We start from the raw sequence: 21380 nt of genomic DNA, 5'->3' as shown, positions 1-21380 counted from the left end.
ATGACTGTGTATTATCGTGAAATTATAATTGAAGAATTGATTGAATGAACAAACTAGGAGCACAATGGTATATGACTCGTTTTTATACCTAATTGATCACTCAACTGAATCAGAAAAATTGCTTACATTTTGTCGGATAATAATTCTTACACAGGCGAGTTTTACCAACTTGAAAATTGAAAGCATCATGAAACACACAAGAAACGATTTACAGATTAACCTTCCTCCCGAATCTGAGCGGCACTACATTGGCAGCACACGCCTCATCGGAGCATTGCGAGTTCACGCCTCGCGCCATCGCGCCTTCAATTTTGCAGACGCAAGACGGACATCCGTCAAGCACGAATAGTTGTATCTCTGCGCCGTCGTCAACGCACGTTCTTTCCCTTGCTCTATTTCCAACGGAGCCAGTCGATTCTTCGCACACCGACCAACTTGGTATGCGACATCAACTGTATGGGTGTTTCATACAAACTAGAGATGGATTACATCCATTTTACAATACAGTACTATAATTTTAGGCTCATTTTTGAGACAACATATGTGCCCGTACCGTCTCTATGCAGATGTGTAATGATATGGAATGAGCTAGAAATATAAATTCCCTATTGCAAAATTTAGCTCAGTTGTTATGTGGGTTGGTGAATAGAAACTTGTCAGTGTAAAAAAATCAATTTTATTAATATAGAGAACCAAACAGGGGTGCGTAAGAAAACGACCTATGCGCTAAGTAAATTTTAAACCGTGGCGAAGAGAGTTTCCTCATTACAGCGTAATTTTTCTGGTTGGCGCAGCTAAAACAAAACAAAAAGTTGCAATGAGGAAACATTTTTGTTTGAAATATAATTATGTATGAGCGATATGATATTCTATACAGACCTGTATTTGCACATCGCCGTATTTACCGACACATTTAAGTGTTTTTGTTACCACCATTAAGCCACTGTTTTGCCATAAACGATAGACACAGTGGCTCACTTGGCGAATGAAGCTCCGTGAAATTTCGGACCCGTGTTGAGGGATCAGAAAACCCCATAAGTGATGAAGAAACCAGGTCTGTCGAACCATTTCACGTCACAAGTATGGCGAACCCGTTACCGCGTGAAAACGACCGTTTTGAATGGGTCGGTTCCAAAAACAGCTTTTTCTGAGTGTGAGAGGTCATTTCAAGGTTTTTTAGTAGCGCCATCGTTCTTTTCGTGAAATTTGCCATAAGAATCAGGCAGCAATTCGCAAATCCCCGCACCTTGCAACAGGCCCATTACATGCAAATGTATGGACTTTTTTATTTCTGGAAGCTGGAAATGAGATTAACTGGCTTGGATAGATCAAAAAAATAGATGACAGGGAATGCCGACACCCCAGCGGGCTGATTGTTGAAATTGATAGACAAAGGGATAGACAAAGACGACATGAGGAGTATGGAGCGATCATATTGGTTAAAATGGTTGGTTCCTATGGACTTAGGGAGAAAAGGTGGTCTAATTATAGGATCTCTCGTGGGTTGTCGTTAGTCAGTATATTATCTACCTTATTTGTCCATTGCAACCACCAATAGGATCCCGCCATATCCCTTTTGTCTATAGCTTTGTCTATAAATTTCAACAATCAGCCCGCTACTAAGACCTCTCTACAGTATTTAAAAAACATATACGGCCCTCTTCTGAAGTACCCATAAAGGAGACCATAGAAATATCCCGTGAAAAATATCATGAAATGGGAAATCATGCGGCCTCATTGCGTTCATGCAGCGATGCTGCCACTGTGTAATGAGGGAACCGCAAGCGGCGCAAGTGGCGCGATCTGTCGACCGCCGCGAAATTACATTCGCACCTCGACAAGTCGTCGTCTGGTCCTTCTTTTTAAACGAGGTGAAAGCTCTTGCTCTTAATGAACTCGGAAAATTCGCAAAACTCGTGGGTTAATTGTTTGAGAGAGCGTTTCTCTCACCAGTTTGGTTTTTTGTCGAGTACAGGGCTGAGGCAGTGTCCTTGGAAAAGCCGTTCGCGGAGAACAATTTTTTTCGGGCAAAAATCACTTATATACCCGATCATGCTCCGTTGTTTGTGGGTTGCAGTGGCTGCGAATCCAAAGGTACTCAGCAGAACCGTCAGTGATCGAACTAACCGCCTCCCCCCCCTAGACGGACGATACGCTTGACTTGTTGAGCACCAAAGGGCAGTCGCTGTTTCCCATTTTGGTAAGGATTTTGGTAAAGATGGATGTTACTTTTTTTTTTTTTTTTTTTTTCTTTTTTTTTCCAGCAACACGAGTATTTTTAAGCTTGATGAAAAATTGTCCAAGATACGGTTTCCTTGGTTAAGATAAATCCATTTGTGCGGGGTATCAAATAGATTGTTTAATCCAGACCGAAAATACGAGCCACTGAAAATTGCTGAAACACGCATTTCCAAAAGCTGCGGAGAGAGTAAATTTTAACTACAGTCTTAAAGAATTTTGAAACGCCCGAGTATACGAAAAGCCGCCCAACAGCATCCTTCAACACGATCCGAGCGCTCGGCTTACAACGCTTTAAGACACGCTTCTCGTGGAAAATGAGCCGTAACATTACTCACACGTGTTACGAGGCGGTAAATAAATCAATGAGATTGCCTTATGGTGGATTAATAAAGTTTTAGTATTTGTTATCATCAAATGTAGAACTTAGCTCGAGGTGTGGCAACGAGTTTCCTCCTTTTTTTCTGCTGCTTTTCTTTTAACGTCTTCGGGAGATGTGGGTTACAGCACGGCTGTTTTCCCTCTATCTGCTTTACAAGGGAAATTTGCATGAATTAGGTTTAAAAAAGGGAGCTGTAAATCTACTCGTACCTTCAGAGGAGTCGGTAGAGAGAGACAGGGATCTAATTCTGGCATCGTTTCTCTCTCTTCCTCTCACCGGTTTTGTTTCATTCCATGCATTATCCACTCGCCAGAGCGCGGTTGGATTTAAATAAAATATGTCTAGTCGACCGGAGAAACGATAAACAAAATGAAAATGAAATCGCCTCCGTTTTTATGTAAATTGATTGTTGTCGGTGTTCTCGCGCGCATTTTGCACCGGTAACGATTCGAATCTGGTTAATCCTGATCTTCTGACACCTACTTACTTTTGACGGCTCTATTTTAAAGCGTATGTTGCGCTCATCTTTGTTTGCTTAAGATGTAAGAATCTGCGGCATCAAAGCGAAAATATAAAGTCCCACCCCCCTCGTATTCACTAAACACTAGAAGGGGGGAAAAAAAAATGGATCTAGGTCCAGACTCTTAAAAACATCGACAAGAAAAAATGAACCGAGCCTCTTAATTTGAGCGGGTTTTCTTTTGATTTAAGCTTAAATCTGCTTGAATCAAGAGTCCTTTTTCTTGTCAATGTTTTCAAGAATCTGGACTCTAGATCCACTGTGTTTTTTTTCCAGTGAACAGGAAGCGCAAATAGATTTTATCTCCTATTAACTGTCAATATTCAGTAAAAAAAATAATCAGAAGCCATTTATTCAAATAGAATATCCAGATTTTGATAAAGAAGCTTATAAAACATAGAAACTTAGAACCCAGCCTTTTTCTGCCCATCTTCACATCATAATTCACGCAAGAAGTATAGGTAAATACTCACAGAAGGCACTTGAGTCAAAACTCAAAGATATGATGACGAGGGTTAAGCGCGTATTTAATTATTAGTGTTTCATTGCCTCTTCGAATCGAAATATTTTTTTTTCAAGTAATGTAAAATCTTTACGAGGCTATGAGAGGGTGATACTAAATAGGTTTGAAAAATATCCTGATTTTTTTTCCATTTAATATTTCAAGCCGAATAATTGAATGTTTATATACATAGTTATAAAAGAACTTTTAAGAGCAGGTCCCGCTGTGGAGAGACTTCAACGCTTGTCGAGCAACAGTACCGTACTCCTTCATTATTTAGGTACACGGAGAAAATTATTTGTGTTCTTGTGTTACTTTTGGTTACCATAGGAATCGAAACACAAACCAACACAATTTTTTTTTTTGATTTTGATACAGTTTGCGATTAATTTAGCGCGGAAAACAATGGAGAGACTGGGCTCGTATCCTCGTTGATACAAAACGTAAAAGTTTAAATAAAATAAAAAAAAGCTCCTTTGGTTTTTGTAAAATTTCTTCCGAGATGCACCCCTTCCTTAAAATTTAATGTATAACGAAATAAATTTCAAAATTTGCGGTTTTAGCAAAAATTTCTTGTTCGACCTTTCCCAATGGCTCGTGCTTTGGTGCATCGTCTTACCGCAGCGGGGCCATCTTGACTATTTTCGCGACGCGGAAAACAATGGAAAGACAGGGCTTATATCTTCGTTGATACAAAACGTAAAAGTTTAAAAAAAAGCTCCATTGTTTTTTGAAAATTTCTTCCAAGATGCACCCCTTCTTTAAAACTCAATATAAAATAAATAAATTTCAAAATTTGCGGTTTCAGCAAAAATTTAATGTTCGACCTTTCCCAATGGCTCGTTCTTTGGTGCATCGTCTTACCGCAGCGGGGCAATCTCGACTGTTTTCTCGCGGTTATACTGCCATGCTAAGGAAGAACGCCGTATGAACATTCGAGAGTTGCCAAATTTCCCTTGATAAATCGTATATGTTTGACGCATTTTAAGCATATTTTCCCTTGACATTTTCAGATATTTTAGATTAAATTGCGTACAAAATTGTCTGAAAATTTTGATTAAAAGTAGTCACAATTTTTCCTGTTAATTCTGTTTTTATCGACGGAAACTTGACAACGTTCGAAGGCTCATACGGCGTTTTTCCTTAGCACGGGAGTATAGGTGGCTGCGAGGCGAGTGAGGCTCATTGTCACACACGCCTCGACTCCGGAGAAGCGACGCGACGCGACGATATTTATGCTAACGACTTTGTGAGCCTCCGTAACCGCAGACGACGCTACCCGCAACGGCGACCGGCGACCGTGGCGTTGTCCTGCAAACTGGAAACATCTCGCGCCTCCCGATCGATTTTATGCAAATTCCCAATTACTCAAACACTCGCAGCACCTATGCTCCTCTAACCTCCGGCCCACCCAAAACTAGGCACCATTTTTCTTCGCGCTCAATGGCTCTCCCACCGTTGCCATGTATTCCTAGAAATGAACATGGATACACTGGAAAAAAAACACATTGGATCTAGAGTCCAGACTCTTGAAAACATCGACAAGAAAAAATACTCTTGATTCAATCGGATTTTTGCTTGAATCGAAACGAAATCCGCTTAAAATAGGAGGCTTGGTTCTTGATTTAAGCTAGATTCTGATTGAATCAAGAGTACTTTTTCTTGTCGATGTTTTTAAGAGTCTGGACTCTAGATTCAATGTGTTTTTTTTTCCAGTGTACAAATTTTTACGAAGCAGCCCGAGACGATGGTAATAGGAGGAAAAACAAGGGGGAAAAACAGGAAAGAAGACTAAAATACAACGCTGAAAACCCGAGACGTTCCGACTCAAAACGAGTCCTTTTCAGTCGGAAAATAAATTAAAAATTTAAAAATATCGAAGAAAAAATCTGAGACCTACATGTAGGTGGCCAAGATCCGAGAAAAAAACCTAAACAGAGAAACCTACCTTAGAACCTAACTTAAACCTAAACCTAAAAAATAAGTATATTGATCAGTATCCTAACCAGATACAAAATTGACTGCGTTCAGCAAATATAGGATCTAACATTTTTTGTCCTTCTTAAAATCGCACTAACTTGTTTGAAAGTTAATAATATATTTGTTGTTTTTGAGGCAAGAAAATGAAAAATTTCTCTTCGCGTGTCTCGCGTAAAATGCTGTCCAAATATCTTGAGCCGGCGCAGCTAGAAGGCATTGGTGTAAATAAAAAGGTTGGGGGGCCTCCCCCCCCCCCCCCCCGAAATTTCCTCAACCGCTCCCAAGAGATGTGAGGGATCCGAAGAAATTCTGTAGACTGGCAGGATAGTAACTAATTCTGCTCAGCCCACAAGCACCGCAGATTTTAAGGATTATCATTCATCATAATCTATGACACAAAAAATCCACTGAGGCAAATGTCAACATAAAATATTTAAAATAGAAAAGCTGATCAGGACCAATTTTGACTGAATTCCAGTTTTTAATTTTTCCCCAAAAAATCTTTGTAAGAGCGTAGGTATTCCAGAAGGTCAGTATCGTCGTCTTCTTTACGGTTGAATCGATGCCCTCTCTAGTCCGTTTGAAATTTTACCGTGGATTATTTTTAAATTTAACTTTCAATTTCAATACCTGCCAGTGAATTCAAAAACTAACTTTGCCAGGAAATAGGAGATTCAAAAAAAAAAAAAAAAAAAAAAAAAAAAAAGGACAATGTCCCTACCTACACAATACCCCGCATACAACGATGTGTGTCCAACAAGTGCAGCGTAGATAAATTTAACAGAAGTTTGGCAACCGCAATTAAATCTTGTCAAGTATGTTGCGAATTGCAAAGACACTCGTTGAATGCATATTTTATGTGGTTTCTAAGAAGATGCTTCGACGAGCCGTGCAGTGTGCATGCAGCTAATGAAAAATCAACACGTACAGCTTCATTAGAAGAGGTGACGGAGGGCGTATTTTTTCACAATCGTTTACGGGTTTATTTTATGGGTGGGGGTAAGAGAGGAATAAATACAATATTTTTATTTTTTTCCAAAGGGGGAAAAATGTAGTTGTATCGTGTTTGTATGCAGTCTCCTGGCATTATCCATAAGTTTTATTGGCTCAGCAGAATTGCGTAAATTTTAATGTCGGATAATAATTATTCAGGCTAGTTTCACCCAATTGATAATTGAATGCATCATGAAACTCACGAGGAGGGATTTGGTTTTCAACGTTTTTGTACATTTACACGCACACATAAACGACTCGTTGAAGAAGATGATATTCGTATGAGACATTTTGCCTTTTATCTGAGAAAACTCATCAATAATGAAAGGACCCACTTGCGCATTCCGGTCTTAAAGCGCTCGTCCGAATAGATAATAGATCCACCTTCCTTTCAAGCTCATGACATTACGCGAAGATTCATACACTGTAATCGTACAATGTTTGGAAGCAAACAATTTCGCAAACTGACTAACTCTCCTCCCGAATTCGAGCGACATTTCATTGGCGGCATAGAGCGGTAATCATTGCGAGTTCACGCCTCGCGCCATCGCGCCTTCAATTCTGCAGACGCAACACGGACATCCATCAAGCTCGAATAGTTGTATCTCTGCGCCGTCATCAACTCGCAGTCTTTTCCTTACTCCATTTCATCGGGTGTTGGTGCCGTTCGTCTTATTTTTAGTGGTGCTCAAAGGGCTACTTGAGCAACACAGCCGAGAGGGTAGGATAGACGTGATCGGGCCTCGTTTTTTTACCTTTTCTCCCAAATTTGAGCGACACGTCATTGACAGCGTAGAGCAAAGCATTGCGGGTTCACGCTTCGCGCCATCGCGCCTGCAATTCTGCAGACGCAACACGGACATCCATCAAACACGAATAGTTGTATCTCTGCGCCGTCATTCACGCGCGTTCTTTCTCATGCTCTACAGTGGCGTAACGGGCGCCCCCGCAGACCCTGCTATGCAGGGGGGCCCTGGCGCCTAGGGGGCCCTCGGCCGCCGTAATTTTTTCTCTCTCTCTCTTTGATGCTCAGCTTTGGTGTCAAACTTTGGGCCTTTACTTATCGAGATGGGGTTTCTTCCTTTGATTTTTATTGTTAGCTCGGGGTTTTTCATACTTTTCTTGGACTGTTCCTAACTTTTTGTTTGCTGGAGGGCCCCTGCCTTCCCATGTCCACTCAATGATTCCTAAATAATTTTCTCTTCTTTCGTCAATTTTCGTATTTCGGGTTTTGGGAGGCCCAAGAATCTAAAAACCTTGGGGGCCCTTTGATTCATGGGCCTGGGCCTGGGCTGAGCCCCCGCCTTCCTTTAGATCATTGATCCTTTAGGGGCTCCATTTAATCGGGTACTTTTACGTTTTTATTTTTTTTTAAACTTTATTTATTTGCGCAAACATGCAAGTGAATCAAATTCCACCTCAGAACATAACGTAAAAGTAGGCTAAATCCTGCACATACCATACCTAAAGGTAAAAAGATATAAGCTACTGCCATTTTGATTTTTTGGTGGTTAAGGCTGATTTTCTCAAAAATTTTCGTGCTGCGGGCCTAGACCATACGAGAAAAAACAGGAAGGGGTGAGGAAGGGAGAGGGGGGATACTTTTGGAATTTTATCGACATGGGAGGCTCCTAGAAAAAATTTTGCAGGGGGGCCCAGCGGAAGTCCGTTACGCCACTGATGCTCTATTTCAATGTTGCGTTGATTCCGTTTGTCTTATTTTTAGTGGTGCTTCAAAGACTGCGTGAGCAACACAGCCGATAATATGAGAGACGTAATCGGACCTTATTTTTTAATTTTATTAAATTAACTTTTACAGCTCCGAAGTGCTCGGAAGTGATTCATAACTAGACAAGTTCTGAAAAATGTTTCTTGGGTGTCCCGTGGCAAAGAGAGCATAGTTCCCTCACTTAAAAAAAGTCTCCATGAATCAAGAGCCCAGACTTTTGAAAAATTTGACAAGAAAAAATATTCTTGATTCGATCGGATTTTTGCTTGAATCAAGAGTCATGCCTCTTAATTCAAGCAGATTTCCTTTTGATTCCAACGAAAATCCAATCGAATGAAAAGTATTTTTCCGTGTCACATTTTCTAAGAGTCTGGACTTTAGATCCAAGAGACTTTTTGTTCCCGTGTCCTTTATGGAAGATTCCGCCAGCCAATGAGAAAGCTCAAATTTCAGCTCATTGGCGATTATGAAACGACGCAACAGAGATACGCGCTTTTTGACTCCAGCTGTCGCTTTAAAATTGGCACTGAACTTTACCTAGTAATCGCAAAAATCCTTAGATTTTTCGTTTGAACTGACCTATCCCTTTCTCAGCCGTAAACGCCTAACCTACTATTTTAAATTATAATGAATTATATTCTCGTGATTCAGTGACCTCTGTGAAACTCCCACAAGTTGATCTGTAACGTTCACACAGTAAACGTGAGACGGAGAAGTTCTCTGCTAAACGTGCGCCACCGCACTCTGTTCCCCCTCCCCCCCCCCTTTACCTCACAATTTCCTGAATGAACTTTCATACCTGGCTTGGACGCATTGCTATGCCATGTGCAGTCGTAATGTGCGTGACGCTTCTGCTCACCCAGTGCCTGTGAACTTGGGAGGCAGTCTCAGTTCAAATCAGGAAACCGGTTCGCGGCATAAAAATCACAAAGCCGTTATCGAAGAATCGACCAATAGGAAACGAGAGCCCCCCACTTTTTTCCCGCTCCCGACAACGGCCCAACGAACGAGCGAGGGGCTCGCATTCCTGAATTCGTCGGTTTGTTTACAACTTGTGCCTTCTCTTATCAGGAGTTGGAGACATATTTTAGTGTTCCTTATCGTGTTTCTTATGGTTTTTGACAGTGCAATACTTCATGTTGCTTCCGCAATTTTTATGTTATACTTGTTTTTTATTCGTGTTGACTATCGGTGACGTTAATTATTGCAGAATTGTGGCTGGAATATCATGACCGGCAACACCCGGAGAGGTTAAAGTTCTTGTTATTTTATTTGAATACAATTTGAATTAGCATCCCATAATCTGTCCTGTACAATTTTGATAACAATCGTCTTAGCGTAAAGTGGAATTTAACATGTAAGGTTCATTCTGAGGTTTGCCTGATATCCTCAGACATAAGTTTGCATGAGGATGTTTCAAACTACCAGCCAAAATTGAGGGGCTGAACTTTTGGGCTTTAGGGAATGAGTTTAATGTCAATACTGTTAGCAGCCTGTGAATTACAGTACTGATTGCGTTACAGGATATTGGCAATAGTCAGTGGCTGAGACAATAAATTAAATAAATGGATTCTTCATGGGAATGGACCTGAAATCTCTAACACTGCTTTCTTGATTTTAGTTTTATCAAATTGTTTTCAGAGCGTACTCTTGATGTACTATATTACTCTTTATCTCTAATTCTAAAGACCCAGAGATTGTTGAAGTAATTAGTATTCTTTCTGTGTGCCTGGTTCTAGAATAAATGAGGTACAACTGTCTGAAATAGCATTAAAAGTCCGCTAGCTATCGATACATTACTAGCTGAGGTCAATAATCATGTATCTTGGTGCGGGATATGACAGACATCTTGTCTCACTTCATTTCCTAATTTGAAAACTTATTGACGAAGAAACACCTTAAAATGTTTGTACGTAACCGTTCTTTTCTGTTTGAAAACAATTTATTTAGTAAAGATTTCAAGCATCATGGATAGCATGCTTTTCCTTGAAGTAATAATTTAAGGGTAATAGTTTTGGAACTCCAAATTCAAGTTTCAGGGTCCGAATTTTATGGTCATCAATGGCTCTACCATAACCATTGCACATAGGTCTGCATGGTCAAAGGATCTTGCTGCGGCTTGTTGACAAATAAGCCGATTTTCTTCGGAGTATACCAATCTATTCTTTTCAATATTCAGATGTATGCACTCTGAAAAAATCATGCTGATTTTCTTTCAAATTGTCTCAACCATTGTATCAATCTAATGTGGTGATTTTGTCTGTTGCAGCTGTGACTCCATTGAAGTCTGCATCAACTAATAGCTCTCGATCGACGAGCCCTTCTCACTCCTTTATTCCAGCACCGAGAGTCTCTGCTCGCAGTTCTCTGAATGAAAAGCAACTCACTGGGTAAATTTTTAGAATTTATATTTTGCAGCAATCCAAATGTACGTGTTACCTACATAAATATTACTGACGTGTTACTCAAGTCATCGAGATGAATCGTTAGCAATTCCGTAGAAAAGTGTTTACACCTAGCAATGAATTAGAGTAAAATGTATAGCGAGCCCTACAGCTCAATTTTTGGAGAAAATTACACCTCAAACATCTTACTGGCATATTCAAACTAAACAGTAATAATTATCATTCGTTATTTTACCTTGGTGTAGCTCATCATCATTATGAGAGCAATATATTTAATGATAATCCTTCATCACAAAAGGGGCCAGATTGATTGGTACACTATTAACAAATATGTCGAAGTGAGTATTCATTGATTTTAGGGAGGGAGAAGGATTTAAATTTTTTATTGAAATGAATAACTTCAGAAGAGTTCATAATCACCAATTTCTGAACAGAACTCATGTCAAATTAGTACTTATTCCTAAGTAAAAAAATAAATTAGGATCAGAAAGCCCATTGTAATAAAATTGTATCTGTATAGAGAACTTGCAGGAATCAGCCTGTTTTCACTCAAAGAAGTTTATTTATCATCCCAATTTTAAAAGATGAAAACTCTAAATGAACAGCATAAATTATTAAGAAAGCAGCTCAGTCAAATTTTCATTATTTTGAGGAAAATAAGTTGAAAGTCAGTAAATTCCATGGGTGCTCGTATTCAAATAAACTAAAAACTGGAATATTGAAAGGGGGAAAAAAGAAAGAAAAAAAAAAAACACGAGGTAGAATTCTACCTTTTAATTAGGTATACCTCAAGGTGAGTTTTAATGTAAATAACACATATCTATCTCCTTTTTTTCTAAAAATGTCTCCTCCATCCGGGATAACCATAAATTAATCAATTCGTCCCGTAATAATAGTAGCCAAGCTTGAATATAAACTTATTCACCTGCATGACCTGACAGAATTGTAGTCAAAGATTTTAATTATTTTTTAGATGCTAGTACTGTTCTCTAGGGGAAGTGTTTCACTGCAGCTCTTTCTTACAAAATCTATATGTATTTTTGTTAATTATTGAGTGTTTAGCTGTACCCCTTAGGTTGTATGAGTAATAAATTTTCTTCTCAGTGGAACAGGAAAGAGAATTTTAGTCATTGGATTTATAAAGTTGCATGAACATTTAAATGCAGTATCTGCTGCAGAACTGTAGCATTAGAAATTTTTCAGCACTTAGTTTAAAGGATTTAAAAAAAAATTTATCCGGTACCTTTTTCTGAGAGAAAAGACAAATGAAGACTTCATTCTTGATCATTAGATCCATACAGAGCAAGTGTCAATACCTGAAGTGGGTAGACCTTAACAGAAATGCACTAAGTCGCATTTTAGAAAAGAGAGTTTGAAGTAGTTTTGAATTCAATTAGTTGTACTTTGTGTCCTATTAAAAACTCGAAGTCAAGAAAAATGATTTTCAACATGAAAACATTCATTGAACTTAGTCTTGAAGATCAAGTCTTATGGAGGAATGAAACTTCAACCTCTTTTTCTAGCTTCAAACTTGATTGATTTGATGCACTTCTGCTATTCTCAGCCCAACTATCCTCTAAATGTTTCCTTATATTTTAGTCCAAAATATAGGTACTTCTGTTTATGTAGCATTTTTCTCCTTCACAGTGGTCATTGTTATTTTTTCATTTTTTAGGAATGTTTTTTCTCATTTTATTTTTTGTTAAATTTTAATTTATTATGTCCTGGCAGTAGTGGAGTTCCTCGGAGCAGTAATGTTCCCACACGTGTTAGTTTGGCAAGCCCCTATAATCCTGCAAATACCAAATCATCCATCATCTTTACACCCAAAGAGAAACCAAAATCAAGTGAGTCTTGGTACACATTTTTAATATGTTGCTTTTACGATTTTTGTTGAGCGTAAGTTTAAATGAGCACAGGAAGCTTAAGTATTTCAAATTAATTCCCGTTTTACCTGTTAACTGTTTTTGAGCAAACTATAATTGCATGGGATAAAGCACAGCATAAGCAAATCTTTCAGGGTCCCCAACATCAGATTATAGGTCGCATCTGTTCTTAGCTTCGTCAGAAAATTATTTGGCAGCATTATTTTTATTACCATTGAGCCAAGTTTGATCATGTAATTAATACCTCTAGTGTCATGTATACTTAATAGTTTTGTTTAATTGTTATTGTAGCTTGGTAATGCCATCCTACTCTTTTAGGCAAGTGCACCATGCTGATCTAGCAACCACTGGCTCAAAGCCAAAATATTCTGAGAGCTACGGGAATTTTTAAGATTAACCATTCAAATAAATTTCCTGTGCATGGGCATGGCACTTGCTAATGATTTAGAATTCATAATTCATTTTATAATATTTCATGCTCCATCTTTATTCATGATAGTTCATAGCTGGCATAATGATTCAACCTGTTAGTCCAATTTATTTTTGAAATTAGTCCATTTTTTTTTTTTTTGATTATCAAATGTTTATAGTTTGACAGTTTTCTTTGGCTTGAAAATATCTAAGAGCTTAGTTGCCCTAATCACAGAAGTGTTTGTAGATAGTTAAAAGTTTTTGAATAGCCAAAAAAACGATAAGATTTGCTCAATGACCTCACACAAACGTATTCTTATTGACCAAAATATTGCTCGGAAGGGAACACTGTAATGATAGTTATACGCTGTAGCAATGCAGACCATATTTCTTCCATCTTGGATTGGTACATTAGTGATGTCCAAAATTGGCATCGGTTGAAACACACCACTGATTTAATTAAGGTACTCAGAAGAAAGCATGGTACCTATGCATTATCACTGCTGATGAAGTCAATTTTGATGGGTTCTTTTGGAGGGCCATTTTTCCATTAATATTGAACCTAAAAAACTAGGTTGGATTTTATTATATTTTTGTAAATCTTTAAATTTTGATCATGACCAGCTGACACATGATAAAAATATGAAAGCCTAAATTATTAGCCCTGAGTTTGGCATGTTAGTCTAAACTTTTTAATTTTTTGCAACAAAGTGTAATGAGAAGGAGACTCTCTACCTTGTTGAAGCCTTTTTTAAAGAATGAATGTTAGATATAAAGTTATATTACTCTCAGTTTTCTCTTGAATAATATTTTTTATTTTTCTCCTTGTTTCAGGTATCGGTAGTACCAAAAGAACATCTAGTTCGAGTGGATTCAGTTCAGCCAGATCGGAAAGAAGTGATTCCTCAAATAGCCTGTATAATGATCCTAAGCAAACGTTAGTATTTGTAACTGTCAAATTCTCATTTAAAGAACGCCAAAGTAATCCTGCTCAGTTCCAGTAAAAAATTTGCAGCAAGCTTAGCATTTGAACTTGTGTGACCATTATTGCATTGTTAAAAGCAAAGTCTTCGTAGCAATGTCTTCAAAGGGTCTTCTGAGCTCGAGAGGGTTTGCCCTGTAAATAGCTGAGTTCCAAAGTTTTTGGTACCAACATATCGATGTGCACGATAAAATCTCCCAAAAAATTTTATCTGCTGAGAATTAAAGCTCCATTTTCTGGAGCCTTCCCAAATATGTCTGAACCATTTTGTTACCGGCCACCTAAAAGCTATTAAGCTTTACTTCAGCTTATAAAAAGTCTGCAATGTTTATGGCTGGTTTGTAAAAGTCTGTAAAGTCCAGACATGGGGGTGTAATTTTCTACATCCTGGCAGTTGAAAATTGCAATGTTTTGTCATTATCTAATAAGCCTATAAAGAACGAAAAATAACTGTCCGTTCAGTCAATTTCTTGAGAGTTTTATCTCCATAGGAATTACTAATAGGTACATTGACCACAATATGGCTTGGCAATAGTTCATAAGCTTTTAATTTTATGTCAAAATGGAGTAGACACCCTGGGTAAATGTGTTACCAAGTCCAAAGCAATTCAATTCATTATTTTGTTAAAAGTGAGAGCATGCAGTATACAAATCATTAAAATTTAAATGCAGGTTGAATGCAACTGTTTGTAGTAACAGCAAGGGTTTAGCATCTCAGGATAATGTGTCCATAGTTGGCGGGCAAGCTTTCTTGCGTGCCATAGCAGTGTTCCCAGTCCTGGTATGATTTCTGTAATCTCTCTAAAGCTTAAGAGCAGAAAATTAATCTGTTCTGTGCTGAGATTTGGAATAATGAGTCACACAACTTGTCCACAGTTGTCTTCCTAATTGGTTGTAACTATTGTTGCATCAAACAGGATATCTCTATAAATAAAAATTGAGATCGAATCAGCATTTCTCCCCTTGCGTATAAAATCCAAAGTTTATGCTTAATTTAAGGCACATTGACAGAATTACTAGCAATATCATAAATGACTCACTCTGGAGTCTCAGAAATTTCACGTTCAGTCAGTTTGTTTTAATGCATCATTCAAGTGTATTGGATGAACAGAATCTAGGATTATTATCCTTATTTGTTGTGATGATAACCTGTGGCAGAAAATTTAATGCTAAAGTGCAAAACATCAAGGCAGTTGCAAAAGAAGTACAAGTTTTGCACTTGTAGTGCTGACAAGTTATGTCATGTAAATGGCAGCAAAAGCTGTAGGGCAGGAATTTTCAGCAGCATTGCAGTGTGTTGATAAGCAGCATGAGATTTAAGGTAAAGTTTTAACACAGTGTCGCTGCCACCATCTTACCTTATTGAATTTGCGTTTTGTAAACCTCTCCAAGCATTTCGGTCACAAAGCATCTTGGACGCCAGCACAAAAACAACCTTATTTTTCCACAAGGACGATTTTTAAAATATTTCAGCTGATTCATCATTTTCCTCTCGTCAAAATATATTGGAAATAACTGATATGAAGCCCACGACTCGTGAGCTTAAAGGGCTCACTAATTGGTTTACTTTTCAACATTTTGGTACGTTCTTGGGAGGGATCTACTCCAAGAAACGCTTTGTAAATTTTATTGAAAGTTTTGACCAAGAAGTCCTATCAGTTCATTCTGCCGGACATTGATATTGAAATTTGGTAACTACACTTAGAAACAATATTTCAATAGATTACTTAATTTTTTTCAGGACTCTTGAGAAGAAAATTCCATCCTCAACAGATTCAGCACTGCGGAAAAAGCTTATCAAGACTGGTGAATCTAAAATAGCAACAAAAGCTAATTGTAAAGTTCAACAAATTAGACCTTTAAGCAAAGCTGCCTTAGATAAACAAAACGAGCTTACAAACTCCATAACTTCTGAGGTAACATATTGTTTTCTTCTATGAACTTCTTTTATCGTTTTTTTAATGGTCTGAGATTCTTTACAGGAAACCTTTACGTATTTTCAGAACGGGATAATTAGATTGTTCTACCTCAAAAATGTATGATTCAACTCAAAGCATCATTGTTAATCATGGCATTATGTGAAGTATCATTCAAATTGAGTGTGGTTGCGTGTCTTCTCCCAAGACATGGCTATGCCACTATAAAACGTTTATGGAACAGATCGTACAGGCACACAGTAGTGGTACTATTTTTCTAGTCAGTTTGGTACTGAATCTCTGTTTATTCTCAGCAGATGAAGCTATGTATCAGTCAGGTTACTTGATAATCAAAGCTACCAATCTTTAACAAATGAAGATTTTATTATGTTCTCACTAGGGGTCCGCGAAGCTTCGCTTCGCTTAGCAATTTCCGAAGCAACTGCGAAGTGAAGCAAACAAAAAAAAACCCCTTCAAATACGCTGGATGCAACCCGCGGAATTTCGTTGCGGTTACTCCAGCGAGTCTCGACTCAGCGTGGGGCGGTGGTAAACTTCATTGAACACTGGAAATAAGTGGAGAATACATTCATTAAATATTCCCCTCTTCCCTTAAATTTTAAGAATGAATTTTTATTGAGATGCCATATTTTTTTTTTTATGATTGTTTGGCAAAAAAGGGAAAAAAAATTATCAGCATCATGATGTTTATAAGGTGACTTACAATTTGTTGTGATGAAGTGATTAAAGAACAATATAATCAATTGTAAAAAAAAGACCTCCAGAACAAGGATCGAACTTTAAACCTCCGGTATCGAAGGCGAGTGCGCTACCGCTAGGCCAGCCAGCTCATGTGTTTGGAGTGGCACTTGGATCATATTGAAAGGTGTGCGCACAGTAGGCTCAACATTAGCGCGTTGCTGACACGAAAAAACGGCAACTTCCAAAATTCATAACTCAAAAATTGCTGGTCATTGGCGCAAAAAAAAAAAAAAAAAAAATACGGGTTCTTATATTTCCCTATTCTATCTCTCTGCCAAATATGAACCTGATCTGAGGGGGACAATCGTTAGCCTCCCCCTGTAAGAAGCAATGGAGTCATGCAATTGGTCAGATCAGTCAGTCATCTTCTTTGTTTCGCCCATGTTCAATGAAATCGATGACAAGCTATCGGCATCTCAAGAGGTGACTTTAGATTTTTGTCGATTCCTCTCAACATAGGTATGATAAAGAGAACAACCAACGAACTTCAGCAATCATATAACTCCATCCAACTGTAGTCTTTTTTAGTTCAGTCTAAAGACAGCCTGCCGCTCATATTGTTGAAATCAATTCTTCTCTCTGGACAGTTGTTTTTTTATTACTTGCACTACTACCTTATCGTTAGAGAACGTTAAAAATCCATCAAAATATTATTTGTAGTACTCTTATGAGCTATTCTTGAACTCATCATAAAGAACTTATTACCATTTATAAGATGAAGAAGTTTTATCATCATTTTGACTTAAATTCTGGATCAGTCAGAAGCCTGTTAGAAATCACGATAGGCTGTTTCAAATACCTAAGTTTATTCCTTTCATCTGCCTGTGCAGATACTGTAACTGCTGTATGCGCAAGCAGATGGGAAGGGTAAACTTATTTGAAGTAGAGCCTGCATTAGTCATTTCCTTTCCATATAATATTGACCAGCTGAAAAATTAGGAGATCCACCATTTTTCCCACTTTTTTCTTAATTCAGGTTTCTTAAGAAATGTTGATCACAAATCCGTTTCTTGGGCAATGATTCTACCAAACAAGAAACAATACTTGACCAAGTTTCAGATACCTTTAGTGAGTAAAGTGCCGATTTTCGAAAATTGTGCTCTGGCGGGCTGCGCCATGTACGAATCAATCACATATTTTAGAGAGGAATGATGGCTCAGATATAATCATCGAAATGACCGAGGCTACCAATTATTAAATGAATTGAGATGGGAAAGGAGCCAATTGGCATTTTAAATAAAATTAATCTATTAATATCACAGTATAGCCATTTTTTGCCTCATTCAGTGTAACATTCTGTTATGTCTGTTTCTATCATGGAAATGTCAGTTCAGCATGCAGTTCTCACTATTTCTTTAAATGCTCCCTAAAGACGCTGAGTGGCAACTCTAAGTGATTTATGCTATTTATGATTATTGAAGAACAAAATATAAATATACACTTTTAAATTTATCTGTTTGGACTTGTTTCTCGAACTCAAGCCACTGTCAATTTGTCCATCTGTGTCTTGGCGCCAAAAAATTTAGTATATATATCTTTGAAGTAATTTTTTGTCACTTTTCTTCTCTTTGAAAGGTTTTTAAAAAATCTCACTATCTCATTCCACTGCTCTTATTTTTGCAGACAAGTGATGAGTCAAGACTTAGCATTGGCGGTGGCAGCAGCATACCAAAACCACTAGCAGCAGTTAAAGGAACAAGCAAGCCGACTCATTGTGTGTCCCCCATGCCTGTTCTAGAGCAAACCACTATCGTCATTGAAAATGATGAAAGCATCAAGAAAAAAGAAGATGACGATGAAAAGAAAGCGAAAGAAGAAATAAAAGAAACTGAGAAGGTAATATTTGGTGTGGGATGTCCATTTGATAGTGTAAAGTATAAAAGATCCAAAATAAAACAGAAAAATACTGGAGTTGGGTAGGGTATCCAGCGATGATGCGGATTGCCGGATACAATTTTCTACGGGTATCCGTATCTGGCCAGATAATCACCAAAAGCACCAAAAATTTCGAGAGATTTTTTCATTTCTCGGCGCACTTTGAGTAGTCAGTGTAATTGTTAAACTTGTTATCCCCAGAATTAAGGACATTTCCTGCACATTTACACGATTGCAATGTGATCTTAATTTGAAAGTCCGTGTGTTCCACTTTCAAAGACGAAGATTTAGGTGGAAGAGAAAAAAAAACAATGCCACCAACATGTGCTTAAGTTCCCTGTTGGTAACGTTTTTACTCTGAGTATAACTCCGCAATTATTAGAATGTCGCAGTACGCAGCTTCTTACTGCAGCATCAAAACGCTGTTTTCCACTATTGTCTTGTTTAGGCACACTTCTAATAATATCTCTCTTTCTGCACAGCAGATTCATCTGGCCCATCACACCATGGAGCCAATGAAAGCCATGCTGCTTATCTGCCAGGTCTTTTTTTTTATAGTATTAGTTTTAGCGGGCCGACTCATAGCATATCATTGAAAAATATGGAGGTTGCCGTTGCGAAGGCATATACTTCGTAGGTGACGGTCTTGATGGTGCAATACACAGTGTGCCTCTTGTCCCCAGCGCAAAATTAGGAGATTTTTTTCAAGTGAAAAAGCACTATCCGGATCCAGTATTATCTGGTTCTGGCCGGATACCTTGGCGAATTATCCGGTATCCGGCTCTGGCCGGATAAAAAAAATTTATATCCGAATCCAGTACGTGGAAAATCCATTTTGGCCCAACTCTAGAAAATATTTTGAAAAAACTGTTATCAATTGTAAATTTGCTATGCCCCCAATTTTGATGATTTTGATTGTAAGCTTGTGTAAAACATAAAGGAAAATTAACCGGAAAAATTCATTATTTTAAGAAATATGACAAACATGGTGACACGGTGGAATCTTGATATGTTGGGCAAGCTTAGGACAGGCACTTTTGTTCGACTTGAGCAAAGTTCCAAATTATGCTGACTTTGGCACTCGTTGGACCTTTTTCAAAAGAAAAATTTGTCCAAAGCTGAAACATGGGAAATACATCCTGAATTATGTATTTGAGCTGTAATTCTGTGATCTTTATTGATCGCACTAATCAGTGAGTTTTCTCGGAAATTTTGGAGCCAAATCATCCACTTGTAGAAGCTGTAAAGAAAGGCCGTCATTTTGGTAACAGTGCATTTTATTTTTAGTGATAATGATGCCAGACACCCAGGAAATGAACTCAGAGTACAAGCCTGCTGAATCAATCTTTGTTAAAGAAAAACTGGCAAAAAAATGGAGAATTTCCTAAATTTGATTATAAGCCTGACTTCATTGATACATTGGCTTGGTTACAAAAATACGTTACCAGAATGAAAGAAAGCAAAGTCTAGATCAGCAATCTGTACGCTGCAATAGGGTCTTTAGTGGCAGTCACATGCAGAGAGTGTTATATGTCCATGATCATTGTGCGCGCAAGCATGGAAAAATTGCACCAAAGGAAAGAGCAAAACTGGGTTAGGCCACTGGAGAAATACCCCTCTTTTGTTGGAGTGCAACTGGCAATATTGCACCTGAAAGTTAGGAAACCAATCAAACCAAGCTTTTTTTGCTGAGCTGACATGCAATCTGTAGTAATAGGTGCAAAAATCTACTTTTTTGCTTTTGAAGGGCAGTTAAAACTCCAAGGCTTGCTCTAAGTGATTCGCACAAAATACATCGCTGCAAAGCAAATGAATGAAATCGGTTCGCTGTATGAAAGCAGCCAATCTAGAGTAATTTCTATGATAATTTACTTTTTCTTTCAGATTGTACCACCAACTGTAAACAACCACACTAAACAAGTTTCTGTGGATGAGGAAGACTGTTTATCAAACATCAAGCCAATGCAACCAATGAGAGGCTATCCCAAGCAAAACGGCATGTTGCAGCGGGCTCACTTATCCACAGAACAACTAGGTAAATTATAAATTATTTTATGCGGCTATGTGAACAGATTATTTTCAAGTAATGAACCTGCCTCATGAGATGATTCTCTTCAACTCAAGGAAACACCTCCTACAAGCACTTGCTTTGAGTGGTAAAAAAAAACTAAAAAGTTTACTCGAGTCAAATCGTGCTCATAAGCTTTATGATGAATTTTTAAAACTTCTGATGCATCAAATTAATTTAAGATTGAGCTTCTAGCAAGCTCACTTTTTGAATTACAGAACTAGTTCAAGTACTTTTTGGACACCCAATGTATATTTGGCGCTGCACACATTTTTACTCCACAGGGTGGTTCATTCAATGCACCCTACACGGTAGTGGTAGTAGAAGTGGTTCCAAACACATATATATGATTCCAGAGTCGGAGCCTTTCTCCTGAGGGAGAAGCTTTTACCTGCGAGAGATGATTCTATGTTAGACTGCACTTTTTAAGACCTCTTTGTGTTGCACCTCTTGCATTAATTTTGTCATCGGACGACTCAACAGCCGTCTGTCAAGCCATCAGTAGCTTGAATCAATGATTGTGGTAGATGCTGCTGAAGGCATGAATGTCAGAGCATTGTCATGCCATCCATAGAGTTAGATTCTTGTTGTTACAATCTCCCAGGAATAGGTGATGTTGGCAGTCGCGCATACTATGCGTGACCCAAGATTTAATCACATACTCAGTTAATATATTGTAGACTGACTACTACTGGATAGACATGTTGCCTGGTCCTTGCCCCTCCCTGGTG

At 38.2% G+C, this 21380-nt stretch overlaps 1 protein-coding gene across 1 annotated transcript in view; it reads left to right on the top strand.

Annotated features, from left to right (window-relative positions):
* The window catches only part of sick (sickie), a 333346-nt gene that overhangs the window by 178760 nt on the left and 133206 nt on the right, over positions 1-21380 (top strand). Inside the window, 6 exon segments of the mRNA XM_072305631.1 lie at positions 10614-10734; positions 12481-12596; positions 13881-13983; positions 15770-15944; positions 18330-18542; positions 20466-20616. Coding sequence (XP_072161732.1) covers positions 10614-10734; positions 12481-12596; positions 13881-13983; positions 15770-15944; positions 18330-18542; positions 20466-20616 — 879 coding nt within the window.

This window comes from Bemisia tabaci, unplaced genomic scaffold, assembly GCF_918797505.1.
Source record: "Bemisia tabaci unplaced genomic scaffold, PGI_BMITA_v3".
NCBI lineage: Eukaryota > Metazoa > Arthropoda > Insecta > Hemiptera > Aleyrodidae > Bemisia > Bemisia tabaci.
Note: the sequence above shows the minus strand (reverse complement) of the source record. Positions and strands in the feature narration are given on the sequence as shown.